Below are 16,427 nucleotides of genomic sequence, written 5' to 3' on the forward strand. Positions count from 1 at the left end.
TGATGTTAACTGGCGAAGTTTCAAACAGCAGTTTGAATTATATATCTCTGCCTTTGACCTCAAAGCCGCCAGTGACAGTGAAAAATAGCGCTGTTTCTAACAGTGACTGGATCGCAAGCCCTAGAAATTTTCAACTCATTCCCGGTTTGAGGATGAAGCTGATAAAAAAAATACAGTAAAGTAATCAAAATGTTCGACAAGCATTGTGAGCTTCAGCTAAATGAAATTTTTGAAAGATACATTTTCAGGCAAAAATCCAGAAACAGGTGACACATGACTTTTTCCAGATCCCAGGCTTAAAGTGCAGACCTGCAATTTTTCCATTCTCTTCGACTTACTTCTGCACGATCAGATAGTCTATGGAGTTAAAAGCAAAAATCTGCATGAGAGATTATTGAGAGAATTGAAGTTAACGTTAGAAGACACCATTAGGGACATAGAGGTGGCGCTGTGGTTGACATTGCTGCCTTGCGCCGCCGAGGTCCTGGGTTCGATCCCGGCTCTGGGTCGCTGTCCGTGTGGAGTTTGCACATTCTCCCCCTGTCTGCGTGTGTTTCGTCCCCACGGTCCAGGAATGTGCAGGGTATGTGGATTGGCCACACTAAATTGCCCCTTAATTAGAAGGAATGAATTGAGTACTCTAAATTTATTTTTAAAAAGACATCTTTAGTACATTTAGAGGAAGTGAACTCAGTATGCTGAAATGTTGGTCCACGAAAATGGGACGAAACCGAACAACGTGGCTGCGCCATTAATGCTATGGCACACTTGAAAAAAAAGTTCTCCAGATCGCCGCCATTTTGCGCATGTCACCAGTGTCATGACTTGCAAACATTGTGGCAATGCTAACCAAGTAAAAAAATGCCCTGCATTCGGTAAAGCCTGTGCGAAGTGTCACAGATTGAATCATTCACAGCTCAGACAGGATCTCAACCAATGGCAAAGTAGTGTTAATAAATTAGCTGATAATCAACATAGCTTGATGTTCTTTGTTGAACACTACACATCAGAACCATCCTTATCTAGAAAGCAAAGAACATCACAAATCTCAGCAGGTCTGACATCAGTGGAGAGAAAAGGGAGCTAACGTTTCGAGTCTGGATGACTCTTTGTCAAAGCTGCTTTGACAATGCCAAAGGTTTCTTTCCACAGATGGTCAGGCCTGCTGAGATTGTTCAGTATTTACTGTTTTTGACACCCATACTTATAACCACCGCTGCAACCTGAACACTTTGACTGAGTGTCTCAAAAATGAAGAGCATCAATTTGCCACATGTCTGTGTCTGATTTGCCACATGCGTTGGGTACACTGCAAAATAGGGACAACCGGGGCGCCATAGTGGAATAATATGACTGTTGATGTAAGTAGCTAAGCACAGGTCAACATTATTCTGTTTACATTGTCACCAGAAATACGTAAACTAAAATATTAATCTTGTTTTTGTTAAAATATTCAAATTGGGCTTCAGACGAAAGTTTAACTGAAGAGCTTGTTTGTACACTATTACTGATTAATTATATGAATCAATGCCTGAAAATGATAGGAAAGCGCTGCGCGCGCACCACAGACCCCACCGGGGCGGGTCACGGTTGACGTCAGAGGTCACGTACAGCGCGATGACGCAGGGTGTTGTTGTTGGTCACTGGCTCCGTCCGTCCGTGACATGGCGGCTCGGTGGAGCAGCGAGAATGTGGTGGTGGAAGTCAGGGACTCGCAGGTAACTTCCACGCCCAGCAGTCGCTGGCGCTGCACAGAGCTCCATGATCGCGCGTCTGGAGAGCGGGCGCTGCTGGTTGAGCGGCCGCCTAAGCTGGAGCATTTCCCTCCGGCTGGGCCCAGGCACTGAGGGCGCCTGCTCGCAGTTTCCTGACAGACGCAACCCTCCGGTTGTGGGGGTCGTTTAGCTTCGAACCACTCACCAACAGCAAGATTTGAGACTTGGCTAATTGAAGCTGTTTTTGTGCGCGGTCTCATGATAATACCGAGGAAAGGTGCTGATGACAGGCTGCACGGTAGCACAGTGGCTAGCACTGTTGCTTCGCAGCTCTAGGGTCCCAGGTTCGATTCCCAACTTGGGTCACTGCCTGTGCAGAGTCTGTATGTTCTCCCCGTGTCTGCGTGGGTTTCCTCCGGGTGCTGCGGTTTCCGCCCTCAAATCCTGTTAGGTGAATTGGTCATTCTGAATTCTCCTTCGATGTACCCGAACAGGCGCTGGAGTGTGGCGACTCGGGGCTTTTCACAGTAATTTCATTGCGGTGTTAATGTAAGCCTACTTGTGACAATAAGGATTATTATTATTAGGTAGGGCTATTTTTTGCTTTTTAAAAAAAACGCAAGCAGTAGCATTGAGCAACCCCACTTGTGCTCCTGTTTCCCACTTTAATCCAGTGCCTGGTAATCAATAAGAACTGAAATAAAAATACACTACTGCGGATGCTGGTGTGCTGAATAAAAAATTCAGCAGGCCTGGTCAGACTTGTGAAGAGAGAAATAGAGTTAACGTTTTGAGTCCAACATGACTCTTTGGGACTGATTGAAGAGTTGACTTTTGTGGCTTCCTAATGTGCGCTCTGGGAAAATGCCATGCAATCCAGAAGCTGTTTAAGTAAGGGTTCAGAATAAGAGGAAATGCAATAAAATCTAAAGTAGAGTTAATGGGCGGGACTCTTCTGCCGCGTTAACCCGGCGACTGGAGAATCCCGCCTGAGGTCAATTGATTTCTCCATTGTTGGCATCTCGCCCACGGTGTTGTTGCGGTGGGTGGGGTGGAAGAATCCAGCCCATAGTGTATGTATGTAAAAATGTAATCCAGTCTCTTCTGCCTTTCGCCTGGATCGCAAAGCCCTCACTCTTACTCGTATTTAATTTGTATCCAGAAAACTGTCCGAATTCCTTTAATATCCCATAATCCCTCCAATTCCCCTCGTCTGATTATATACAGAAGACGATCATTCACGTAGAGCGAGACCCTGTGTTACACCCCCCCACCCCGTACTAGCCCCTGTTAGACCCTCGACGCTCTACATGCGACGCTCTCAATGCCAATGCAACAGCTCTATAGCCAAGGCAAACAACAGTGGGGAAAGTGGACATCCCTGCCTCATCACCTGTTATAACCTGAAGTCGTCCGATCTCACCCGATTCGTCTGCCCACTCGCCACCTGAGCCTGATATAGCAACCAAACCCAAACCACAAATCCCTGCCCAAACCGCCCGGGACCTCCTATAAGTATGCACCTGATTAAAGGCCTTCTCTGCGTCCATGGCCACCACCACCACAACCTTGTGCCTCTCTGGAGGCATCAGAATTACATTTGGCAATCTCCTAACGTTGATCGCCAAATGCTGCCCGTTAATGAACCCCGTCTGGTCCAATTGCCCCGGGGACGCAGTCCTCCATCCTTGTGGCAAGGATCTTCGCCAATAATTTGGCATCCACATTTAACAGGGAGATCGGCCTGTACGGCCCACAATTTTGCAGATCTTTATCCCGTTTTAAAATGAGAGAGATCGACGCCTGTGGCAACGACGGAGGGGAGCACTCCCAAATCCTTTGCTTCATTGAAGGCCCTTTCCAATAGCTGTCCCAACACCCCCGGGAACTTCTTATATAATTCCACCGGGTACTCATCAGTCTCGGGGCCTTGCCCGATTGCGTCGCCTCCAACCCCTCTACCACTTCTACAAGCCCAATTGGTGCCCCAAGCCCTCAACCAGCTGCTCATCAACCTTCGGGAACTCTAACCCTCTCAGAAACCTCCTCATCCCCATCTCCCTGGCTGGGGTTTCTGATTTATACAATTTGCTGTAAAACTCCCTGAACACTCCATTCACCCCCGCCGGGTCCAAGACCGTATTACCTCCTGTCTCCTTCACTTTCCCAATTTCTCTCTGCGCCTCCTGCTTACTCAACTGGTACGCTAACATCCCATTTGCTTTCTGATATACCACCCCTCTCTCCCTTCGCAACTGCCCTACTGCCTTACCTGTGATTAACAACCCAAATTCCATTTGGAGCCTCTGGCATTCCTTTAACAGCGCTTCCTTCGGGGTCTCTGTATATCTCCTGTCCACCTGCAGGATTTCCTCCACTTGCCTTTCTATCTCCACCTGCTCCGCCTTTTGCCCAATTTGGGGCATAGATGCTGACTAACACCACCGGCGTCCCCTCCAATTTCCGGCTTACCATAATGTACCTTCCCCCAGCATATATTTCGGCACTATATTTCCCACCTCGAACGCCGCCTGTTTATTTACCATAATCACCATCCCCCAGCCTCCGACCCGTGCCCTGTACCTCCCCAGGCCGCCCTCGGGCGCCCACCATCATCGATCCTCCTCCCCTTACACTTTAAAAGCCCTACCCCTGTCAGCAGTACTTCCTCCCACCCCAGAGCCCCCAGCTAACAATCCCTGCCCCCATTCTCCCACTGACCTTCCACTCACCTCCCATAGCGCTTCTGTGAATTAGCCTACCTCGCTAGTCTGGCGGCCTCTGCCCATGTCACCTAGCATCCTATCCCCCGCTGATTTCTCCCCACTATACGCTCGAACATTAGTGCAAACAAACCAAAAACAACCCCTTCCCAAACCCAAACAAAGAGACCAACACCCCATTCCTTAACAAAGGACAAAAAAACAAACCTGAAACCGAAAAAGAAAGAAATAGCCCAAACATAAGTTAACAGCAACATCATAGCAACATCGCCACCAAAGTCCACCTTCTCCTGCCAGTCCACCGTCTCTGACAAATTCTAACGCCTTCTCTGCCAATCCAAAGTACAATTCCCGGCCTTCGTAGGTCACCCACAGATGAGCCGGGTGCAGTAGCCCAAACTTCCCCCCCTTCTTGTAGAGGGCTGTCTTGACCTTGTTGAAACTCGCTCTCCTCTTGGTCAACTCTGCACCCAGGTCCTGGTACACTCTGATTTCATTGCCCTCCCAGGTGCAGCGCCTCGTCTGCCTCGCCCACCTCATAATTTGCTCCTTGTCCAGGTACCGGTGCAGCCTCACCACCATCGCCCTTGGCGGCTCGTTCCCCTGGGGCTTCCTCATTAGTGCCCTGTGCGCTCGATCCACCTCCAAAGGCCGTGCAAACACACCCTCTCCGAACAGCTTCCGCAGCATCCTCTCCACATATGCACCAGCATCGGCTCCTTCACTCCCCTCCCCTCCGTCAGGCCAACAATCCATATATTCTCCCTGCGTAACCGGTTCTCTAGGTCCTCGACCTTCTGAAGCCGCTTCTGCTGATCGCGCATCAGCCCTATCTCCACTGCCATTGAGGCAAACTGCTCCTCGTGTTCCCCTACCACCACCTCCATCTTCTGGATCGCCTGACCCTGGGCCGCCAGCTTTGTTTCCACGAGGTCTACCACTGTCCGAATCGAATCCATCGCCCGGGCCAGTTCCTCCAGACTCTCCTTCCGTTGCTGGGTGAACTTCTCGTTCAGGAAGCTCACCAGCTGGCCCGTCGACTACTGAGCCGGCAGGGTCACTCCCTGACCCTCCGCCACCTCCACATGCGTTGCGGGTGCCGCATCATCTCCAGCTGACTGATTCCTTCTTTTTTGACTGTTTCTGGCCCTCGCTCAATACGGCAGAGGGTAAATCTTTTCCCCTCACTCTCCTGCACCCTTTTCCACCTCGCATCCACCTGTTAACCGAGGAAAAGGCCCCAATAAAACGGCACGAGCGGGAGCCACCAAATGTGCGACCACTCACTCCATGGTCGCCACGGAAGTCCGACTGATGCACGTTCTAACAGGATTAGACAGGGTGGATTCAGAAAGAATGTTCCCGATGGTGGGGGAGTCTAGAACTAAGGTCATATTTTGAGAATAAGGGTAATCTTTATGACAGCGGTGAGGAGAATTTGCTTCACCCAGAAAGTGGTGAATCTGTGGAATTCACTGCCACAGAAAGTAGTTGAGGCCAAAATGTGTAATTTCAAGAAGGAATTAGATATAGCTCTTGGGGTTAAAGGGATCAAGGAATATGGGAAGACGGGATCAGGGTATTGAACTCGATGATTAGCCATGATCACAATGAATGGCGGAGCAGGCTCGAAGGGCCGAATGATTTCCTATTTTCTCAATTTCTATGTAAAGGGTGGTAGAGGTTGGAACTCTCTTCCATAAACAGCAATTGATGCTAGATCAGTTGTTAATTTTAAATCTGAGATAGATAAATTTTTGTTAAGCAAAGGTATCAAGGGATATTGGCCAAAGACAGGTATATGGAATTAGGCCATAGATCAGCCATGAATGACTGAGCAGGCTTGAGGGGCTGAATGACCTACACCTTCTCCTATGTTAACCATTTATTAATATTTTCTTTCTCTTTCCACCACCTGTTCCAATCTGTTGTTTGTGTGTATGTCTGTAGAGAGTGGGGTGAGTTAGGAAGGGAACATTGGGAAAGGGATAGTAGAATGTTACATTTTCTGTCTGCTTAATTATAATACTGTTTATAATAAACGGTTACTTGTGTTCTAAAGTTACAAACCTGGTGTCTAGTTTATTGGGCTCAATCAAGGACGTCGGGTATTTTGAATAAAATCTAATTTCATCATTGCGACTCTGGGCCATGTGGGGCTGGAATTGACCACGCACTAGCCCAGGGGGCACCATGTAACTGAAATTCCTCAATCCTGGATACATTCTTGTAAATCTCTTCTGCACTCTTTCAAATGACTTCACATCCTTTCTAAAGTGTGGTCCCAGAATGTTAGAATCTATTTGATTAGAGTTAAGAATCAATAAAGGTGCCGTTACTCGACTGAGTGTAGTTTACAGACTACAAACTAATGGGAAAGATATAGAGGAGCAAATTTGAAGGAAAATTAGGTGGAAAAACTGTAGAGTAGTACAGTATAATGAATCTTTAATTGTCCAAATATAGACTAGGATGCTAATAGTGTAAAGGGCAGAAAGAGAGAAGAGTTTCAAGAGAATTTTCTTGATCCGTGTGTTTTTTCTTTTGTTTTTATAAATTTAGAGTACCCAATTAATTTTTTCCATTAAGGGCCAATTTAGCGTGGCCAATCCACCTACTTTGCACATATTTGGGTTGTGGGGCGAAACCCACGCAAACACGGGGAGAATGTGCAAACTCCACAGTGACCCAAAGAAGACCAGGTTAAGAGGCGGTTTGATAGATGTGCTCAAAATCACGATGGATCCAGACAAAGTGGACAGAGATTAACTGTTCTCATTAACCAAAGGACACTGATTTAAAATAAATATTTGCATTTCTATAGCACTTTTAATGATCACCCAATGTCTAAAAGCACTTCAGAGCCAATGATGTACTTTTTAAGGACAATGGAAAAAGTGCCAATGGCGACATGCGAAAAAACTTTTTCAAGCAACATGTGGTTTGGATCTGGAATGCATTGCCTGAGAATGATGGAGGCAGATTCTACCTTAGCTTTCAAAACAAAATTGACTAAACACCTCGATAGAGCAAATTTGCAATGCTGTGTGGAGTGAGTGGAAGGAGGGCTACCTGAGTTTCTCTTGCAGACAGCTGGTATGGACATGGATGAGCTGAAAGGCTTTCCCCTGTGCTGTAACCATTCTTTGTTTGAATTTTCAGAAATGAAATGTGCCATATTTGTCTGACATACCTCATTAACAAGGGTTTTATGTATATTTATAGAGATAAATGCATGGGAGTGGGTATACGAATCAAAGTACGTGGACCATTTTTCTGTAAGGGGAGAAAAACCTCAATTTCTTTGGCTCCCTCTTAAAAACTTTATAATCTCTTATTGGTGCTTTTTCCAGATGGCCTGTGTGAATCTTGGTGGGTTATTCAGGGATTGGCAACACAGCTGAGTATTATTCTGTCACTAACCAATATCCCATGCAGTGTTCCTGAGTAGAATCCTTTCCTCATTTTCCCTTCCTAGCTCAAGTGATTTCCAAGGCCACTTGTAGCTTTGCACTGCACTGGACTGGTTAGAGCCATCAGACTTTGTACAGAATAAGAATTCCGTTGGGGATATTCCTAATTCTATAACAGATCGGAGGAGTTTCTTACACATCAGTTATTGGACTGAGCTAGACCTTGGCTTCACATCTGGTTCATCCCAAAGTTTGGGGAAAAAATGCTATGCTCAGGGATGAGAAATTCTTGACATTTTGGAATTCCATCCTTTTAAATTTGTCTCGGACCATCACCTCATCTGTAATCCACATGGGGCAGAATGATTGAAAGTGCAAGCGCCAGTCAGTGGGAAAATATTGAAAGTACGGAGTTGTGATTGGAGGAATAATAGCGAGTATGGGAGAGTTGAGAATCTGCTTCTCCAATCGCAGATTCTGTCTCTTCCAATCTTATTGCCCCAGCTTACCCAATCACATGTTCCTTTTCTCCTTCTCTTGCTGCTCTTCAAGGGATAGAATCTGTGATTGGAGGTTGAGGAGCAGTTACTCTGGCCGAACCTGAGCTGCACTGTCACCAATTACTTCAACCAGCTGCTGGGTGTTAAGTCAGACCATTTCACATCATCTGGGAGGCTGAAGAGAAGTGGTAATAGAGGAGCTGGAATGGGAGTAGGTCCTCCAGCAATTCTTCTTCTTCCAATGTGACCAAAGCCAATGTGACCAAAGCCGGGCAGCATGGTAGCATGGTGGTTAGCATAAATGCTTCACAGCTCCAGGGTCCCAGGTTCGATTCCCGGCTGGGTCACTGTCTGTGCGGAGTCTGCACGTCCTCCCCGTGTGTGCGTGGGTTTCCTCCGGGTGCTCCGGTTTCCTCCCGCAGTCCAAAGATGTGCGGGTTAGGTGGATTGGCCATGATAAATTGCCCTTAGTGTTCCGGGCCAGCCGTTGCTCTGGATGTACAAGGCTTTGTATTTGAGAATGGGAACCTGGCTGTGATTGTCATTGCAACACCAGGGCAACTCTTCCTTTGGTTAAGTGGTTCCCAGGCACCATCTTTTGAGAATGGGGCTATAATCGGCCTAGTGGTATTTGAAATTTTAAGTGAGAGATAATATACTGTTGAGGAATGTGTCAGCTCTCACTGGTGTTCCATCAAACAGAATTTTGATTCTTGGCAGCACTGAATATATCAAGATCTGTCAGTTCAGCAGAGATAAGCAATTGAAGTTGGGAACTCGCTGACTTGTGAGATGAATGGATAGGTTGCTAGATCTTTAGGCTCTTGGCTGCTCTTGACCCTTAAGTGAATAAAGCTGTGGTGGTTGTGGGGAGGCAATGACAAATGAGGAGAAATTATCAACATTTGGGTTGGTCATGAGGCAAACCAACTCCATACTCCCAGAATGCTGAGGTCCACTGCAATTTGCATACCGCCACAACCGGTCCACAGCACACGCCATCTCCTTGGCCCAACACTCATCCCTGGAGCAACTTGACAACAAGGACTCCTACATCAGACTCCTATTCATTGACCACAGCTCTGCCTTCAACACCATAACCCCAGCCAAGCTCATATCAAAGCTCCAAAATCTCAGACTTGGCTCCTCACTCTGCAACTGGATCATTGACTTTCTGACCCATATACCACAATCAGTAAGAATAAACAACAACACCTCCTCCACGATAGTCCTCAATACCGGGGGCCTAAAGGCTGCATTCTTAGCCCCCTACTGTACTCCCTATGCACACACAACTGTGTGGCAAAATCTGGCTCCAACTCCATCTACAAGTTTGCTGATGACACAAGCGTGTAGTGTGTCTGATCTTGAACAACGATGAATCCGAGTACAGGAGGGAAGGAGATAGAGAACCAGCTGGAGTGGTGTAACAACACCAATCTCTCCCTCGATGCCAACAAAACTAAAGAGCTGGTCATTGAATTCAGGCAGCAAAGTATCATACACACCCCTGTATTGATCAATGGTGCCGAGGTGGATATGGTTGACAGCTTCGAAATCCTAGGTGTGCACATCAGCAATCTATTCTGGTCCACCCACCTCGACGCTATAACCAAGAAAGCACAACAGTGCCTATACTTTCTCAGGAAACTAAGGAAATTCGGCATGTCCACATTGACTTTTATCAACTTTTACAGATGCACCATAGAAAACATTCTATCTGACTGCATCACAGCCTGGTATGGCAACTGCTTGGCCCAAGACCGTAAGAAACTACAGAGAGTTGTGAACACAGCCCAGTCCATCACGCGAATCCCCCCTCCCATCCACTGACTCTGTCTACACCTCCCGCTGCCTTGGGAAAGCGGGCAGCATAATCAAAGACCCCTCCCATCCGGCTTATTCCCTCTTCCAACTGCTTCCACCGGGTAGGAGATACAAATGTCTGAGAACACGCACTAACAAATTCAAAAACAGCTTCTTCCTCGCTGTTACCAGACTCCTAAATGACCCTCTTATGGACTTGTGGACTGATCTGATCTCTTCACACACCTTCTCTACTGAGTAGTACCACACTCCTGTATGCTTCCCCCGATGCCTGTGTCTATATATTTGCATTGTGCATTTTATGTTTACCCTATTATGTATTTTCTTTTCATGTACGGATTGATCTGTCTGAACTGTACGCAGAACAGTATTTTTCATTGTACCTTGTACATTCGGCCTTTATATAAATGGCTTTGGCTTGTCTGATTTCTGTTTCATTGTATCAAATAGTTGGAATTTGAGATGAATCTGATCTTAATTTTGTGTTTGTAGACTTGGAATTTTATTTAGAATCCAAATATGAGAGAAAATGACAAGGAACTAAGAAAAATCATAGCCTGAACTCCTCATATTCTCTATTTTGAATGACTGGGACTGAATCACCTTGTCTCCATACATGATGAATAGAGACATTTCAGATAGCCATAGCTCACAGGTGGTGACACCTTTTCCTCCTTACTAAAGCTTCCCTTCCTAAGTATACATCATCCAACCAGTTCCAGTTACATCGTTCCTGTTGTTACTGTGGACTTCTACTGTATTTCATGTTCTAACTGCATGAAATGCTGAGATCATCTTGAATTTCGACAAATGCATTGGTCCACAGACTTGATGTTAATAGAAGCTAAGCAAAGGGAAAACTAAACTTTCTATCCACTTGTATTTCCATTTCATTACAGAACAGATAATAAAAATAGCTATAAATTTCCAGCCCTTCAGTGACTTGTCACTTTGCGCTACAATGTCTGTGTGGAAATGAAAGCCATCATAGTCCCTGAGGACTATTGGCTGCTCTCTTGAGAGAAAGAGCTGACTGGTGGTGATTTAACCTGAGAGTCACTACTCCTCTGGCTAGGGGCAAGGTTACATGTCTAGCAGATATATCCTTCAGGGTATTGCAAATTAGAGTCTTAACCATGTTTAAAGAGTTGGAACACGAGAACAATTTTTGGATATGGCCTGGACAAAAGCGTTAACAGGGAACTATCTCCCTCAATTCCATCCTCGAGTGGTTGCTTCTTGGTTATAATACACCATTAATTGTAACCATTGCACAAGTCCTTCTTATAACCAGGGTGATAGCTGCAGACTTAGTACAGAACCATATAGATGGTTTTAAAACTATTCTATGTTGTGTTACGCTTTGTGCTCACTTGCGGTTTGTTATCCAAGTTGCATTTTGCGTAACCAGCTTGAAATAATCTTTATTGTCACAAGTAGGTTTACATTAACACTAATGAAGTTACTGTGAAAAGCCCCTAGTCACCACATTCTGACGCCTGTTCAGGTACACAGAGGGAGAATTCAGAATGTCCAAATTACCTAACAGCACATCTTTCGGGACTTGTGGGAAGAAACCGGAGCACCCGGAGGAAACCCACGTAGTCACGGGGAGAACTTGTACACTCCGCACAGACAGTGACCCAAGCCGGAAATTGAACCTGGGACTCTGGAGCTGTGAAGCAACAGTGCTACCCACTGTTCTACCGTGCTGCCCAGTTGTTGAGGTCGTGTTGGGTCTCTGCAAAGTGACAATCTTCAAGATTAAACAGTTTTAACATTAAAATCGAGCAATTACTTCCATATTTATGTTGTTCAGTGAAGTTTTTCAATGCACTTTTGTTTTAAGCCTTTTGATTTGTGATTTCTTTTTTACACTAGGCAACTGCGATGTCTGTGAACTGCCATGGCCAGCTTGCAGTTCTCTCTGGGTAAGCAGCTGTTTAGGGATGGAAAGTAACTGAATGTATATTAGGTGTAATGTATATTGCCCGTGTACGGTTATAGCATGCAAGAAACAATACTTTTCACTGTAAACTAATACATGTGACAATAATAAATCAAATCAAGGTCTTAGTTTTCACCCATTAATATATCTTCAGTTTTGATGCCTACCAACCTATTTTCTGTGATGTGGCAATGTTCAGAAGTCCAAGACCCTGCTTGCTATTGTTCCTGTTACAATTAATCGTCATAATTGATCCACACCTTCAGTCTTAAATAAATTAGAAAATGGGGAGGGAGGCTTTATTTAGGCTGTACCTACCCTGTGAACTCCAACAAAGTGCAAGTTTCTGCCTTTTGCTTCAAGTAATGTACTTTATATGATTAAGTAGCTTCATGAAACTACAAAGCTATTTCCTACTGAGGGATTGCTTACCATTGAACAGCAAATCAGTGCTGCGAGAAAAGGATATTGATAACTTGGTGTCTCCTTTCAGGAGAAAATCAGGACCATCACTAGTGTTTTGCAGTGCTATAGCTGTTTCATTTTATGCATGAAAATTGCCAGATAGAGATGACCTTGGAGAAGTAGTTTCCCAGCTTGATTCCCGCTAGCATGGTATCCAGCTTACTTTTAAAAAAATTATTACGGAAGTGCTGCTTGATGTAGCCATGAGCAGTCTCATTGTATTGTGTGAGGCAAGTTACTTTGCATTCTCAATCTGTGTGGACATGGGGAATGGTGTAGGATTTATGATTATTACTCTAAGATTGGGAATGGTCCTTGCACAATGAAGGTATCCATTGCATCTATCCACGTTTATTCAAACTTCCCAAGTGCCCCCAATTATATCAGTGTAGTTTTCTGTGCTTCATACCTTGTTCCCCATCTGACTGTGATTAAAAATTGCGGACCAAAGTGCTTTGAAAATTGATGTTAGGGCGATTGTGTGCCCTGCATCTGTGCTGAATAAGAATTCCCCAGACCCCTTTCACCCAGTTGTGGCCAGATGAGCAATCCACAGCAGTTCATGCTGACATTGCCATTCTGAAGCAACCACTTGACGCTGAGTGATCTTCCTCATCCATTTCTGCCTCTATCTGTTGGGAGCTGCTCGACTCTGCTGGGTGCTTCTGCACAGGCCAGTCTGCTTGTATGCAATTATGATCATTAGAATACATTAGTTTTTCATTATAGATTGGGGTGTGTGTAGAGGTGGAGAAAGCTGCCTTTTTGTGGATGTAGGAGTATTGGTTTGTCACTGCCAATGTTTATTTCTTCACAGGCGCCGTTTCTTGTATGTTATAAATTTAGATGCACCTTCAGAAGTACCAAGAAAGATTGCAAGACAGAGCAAATGGGACATTGGAGCAGTGCAATGGAACCCACATGAGACCTCCTCCCACTATTTTGCAGCTTCAGTAAGTATCAAATCAGGTTTAACTCATTGGGGATCTGGGCATGTTAGAATAAATATAAAAGTATCACAAACTTCCTTCATCTTTATTGCTGAGCTGAAAAGGAAGAACTGTAAGCATTGGAAGTCTCAAATATGAAATATTGGAAATGCAAAGCTGGTTGATCAGCTTGGTGTCTTTGGCAACATAGTAGAGAATGATGAAGATAGACTTCATGATGCCCTGCAGGATGGTGAAATGGGCAGAAACATGGTAAATGGTGTCCAATGGGGAGAATTTTGAAATGATGCATTTTGGTAGGGCTAGTATGGAAAAACAGAATGCTATAAATAGCATGATTTTGATAATTGAAGATAAGCAAGCAGACAAATTATTTAAGGCGGCAGGGCAAATTATAAGGTGGTTTAAAAAACCCATGCTGCTGTCCTTGCTTTGCATTACAAACCAGCTGCCTGTGAGCTAAACCAGCTCACTTGTTGGATCATATAAAAAATTAATGAACAACAGGTTAGGTTTCCACTGGAGTGTTGTGGACTATTTTGGGCACCACACTCCGGAAATGTGTAACGGCATTGGAAATGTTTCTGAGGGGTTTTACCAGGGAGAAGGGAATTCCATTATGAGGAAAGTTTAGAAAAGTTAGGGTTGTTAGCCTTGGAGCAGACAAGGTTAAGAATTGACCCCGTAGAGATTTTAAGAAAAAACTGTTGCTTTTAGTGGGTCAATGACTAGAGGTTATTGGCAAAAATCGAGAGGGAGAGGAGGAGAAACCTTTTTACTCTTGTTGGGATCTAGAATGCTCTGTCTGGAATGGTGATTGTTAAAGGGAATTGCATAGGTACTTGAAGCTTGGAACTTGGAGAGGTAAGAGAGGAAAAAGGAGTGAGGTTGCTGGTGATGGAACTAAGCTTTATGGTTCTTTCAAAGAGCAGGTCTAGGGTTACCTTCTGAACTAAATATTTCTATGATTCTCTTTTAGGTTGTGATCCTTCATCATTTCTGGTATTTGAGTGACTTCAGGCAGTTAGTGGGCTTAAAAATAAGGCTACTTTTTCCAGTTATTATTGGCCACATTGGGACAAATATACTTTCAATATACCATGGGCAGCATGACAGCTGTTGCACGTTTTACTTGAGTGTAATATGCGTTTATTGGAGTGTATTAACACGCCTCCGTTTAAAGGCCGTGTGCTTAACACTGCTAGGCTCTGTATGTGTAATTTCAGCTCGGAGTCGCCAGGTGTCGTATATAAACACCTCACAAGTATCTCAAGGTCAGGTTCAAAGTAATAAAACTATACACCGATTAGTAAGTTCCAACGATCAATATTTATTATACAAATATTATAAATACGCATGCACACGCTAAAGACTAATACCTATTTCTACTATTAAACGACTAAATACTTATCTAAGTGGGAACCAGCAAGGTCAGGGGACAAGGCCTTTGTTCCTTTCTGGGCTGCACCTTCTGTTCGTTATTAGTCGAGTACTGTATAAGTTCACGTAGCGAGCGTCGTTTTGGGACTTACTGAACGATGGCTGGTGCTCAACGGCTGGTGATGGAAGACAGGATCTGGAGGCTGGAGTCGGAGTCAGGATACAACAGCAACGGAGTCAACAGCGGAGCCGGAGCAGAGCAGAGCAGAGCAGGCCGGAGCAAGAACAGATCAAGCCGGAGCACGAACAGACAGGACCATGTGCGGGGTCTATCTTTATAGTGGCCCCCAATGTCCGTGCCTTTTCGGGGCGGGCTTTACCTGCCATGCATCGATTGGATCATTTCCCAATCGATGCCTCACAAATCACCCAATCTGAGGGTCTCTTCTTGATGGGTGGGGCGGTCTCTAGGGTCTTTTGTGATGGATACTTCTGGTGCCGTTTTGTCTGGGCGTCCACTCAAAGTATCCATTCAAAACCAAATGTTGCTATTGTGTGTGCCCAGATCTGGATTGCCTCATTAATATGCAAAGCGTTTTGCTATTAACACCTTTGGTTGAGATCTTCCACCTGGCCATAAACTAGTTTTGCTACGTGCAGAATGCTAATCAGCCTTTGCAGACTGCTTGTCTTGGCTAAACTGCTTTCTCCCTGCAGTCTTAGCAGTTCTCCATTTTGTTAGCCCAGTGTCCATCTTAGGTGGCTACACAGCAGTGATTAGCACTTCACAGCTGCAGGGTCCCAGGTTCGATTCCCGGGTTGGGTCACTGTCTGTGCGGAGTTTGCATGTTTTCTGCTTGTCTGCGTGGGTTTCCTCCGGATGCTCCGGTTTCCTCCCACAAGTCCCGAAAGACGGCTGTTAGGTGAATTGGTCATTCTGCATTCTCCCTCAGTGTACCCGAAGAGGTGCCGGAACGTGGCGACTCGGGGTTTTCACAGTAACTTCATTGCAGTGTTAATGTGAGCTTACTTGTGACGATAAAGATTATTATTATTATTACTGTTTCTAAACCTCCGTAACAAAGAGGGAATATAATATATTTTAAAATAAAAGAGAATTGGTATCTAAAGGTTTACAAAATGTGGTCTTGGAGTTGATGGAGGTCTAGGTAAAGACACAATGTTTATAAGTGATGATGCAATATACTCAATCAATCTCATTACTTCAGGATTTTAGTCTGTCTCTTAATGAGTGAGTGGTATTGCTGCAGCATGAGGTGTGGTTGTTCAGATCTGTTATACGATAGTCCAAACACAGCTCTCACGTGCCTCATTAATTTGAGCCATTTGAGAGTAAACCATATCTGTTCTTTCATTATTATCAGTCTGTCAGTTCTCATGCCCCAATCTGATATCAAGATTGCCCCTTTTGGTGTCAGCGTACCTCCTAGAATTTGTAAGTAAGACGTACACACAAGTAGGATTGTTCAACCCTATTTGGGGTTT

General features: G+C 45.0%; 1 protein-coding gene across 5 annotated transcripts in view; it reads left to right on the top strand.

Moving 5' to 3' along the window:
* The first annotated feature begins 1,599 nt into the window (after positions 1-1,599).
* wdr59 (WD repeat domain 59) overlaps positions 1,600-16,427 on the top strand; it is a 100,178-nt gene continuing 85,350 nt past the window's right edge. The window contains exons 1-3 of one of the 5 annotated variants that reach the window (XR_005461834.1): positions 1,600-1,718; positions 12,060-12,109; positions 13,409-13,544. Coding sequence is in view for 3 of the 5 variants with exons in the window: in XM_038806983.1 (XP_038662911.1) it covers positions 1,665-1,718; positions 12,060-12,109; positions 13,409-13,544 (240 nt within the window). In the remaining 2 variants the exon portion in view is untranslated. The remainder of the gene's footprint in view (positions 1,719-12,059; positions 12,110-13,408; positions 13,545-16,427) is intronic. The other 4 variants (XR_005461835.1, XM_038806983.1, XM_038806984.1 and 1 more) reach the window with 4 other exon arrangements.

This window comes from Scyliorhinus canicula, chromosome 9, assembly GCF_902713615.1.
Source record: "Scyliorhinus canicula chromosome 9, sScyCan1.1, whole genome shotgun sequence".
Classification (NCBI taxonomy): domain Eukaryota; kingdom Metazoa; phylum Chordata; class Chondrichthyes; order Carcharhiniformes; family Scyliorhinidae; genus Scyliorhinus; species Scyliorhinus canicula.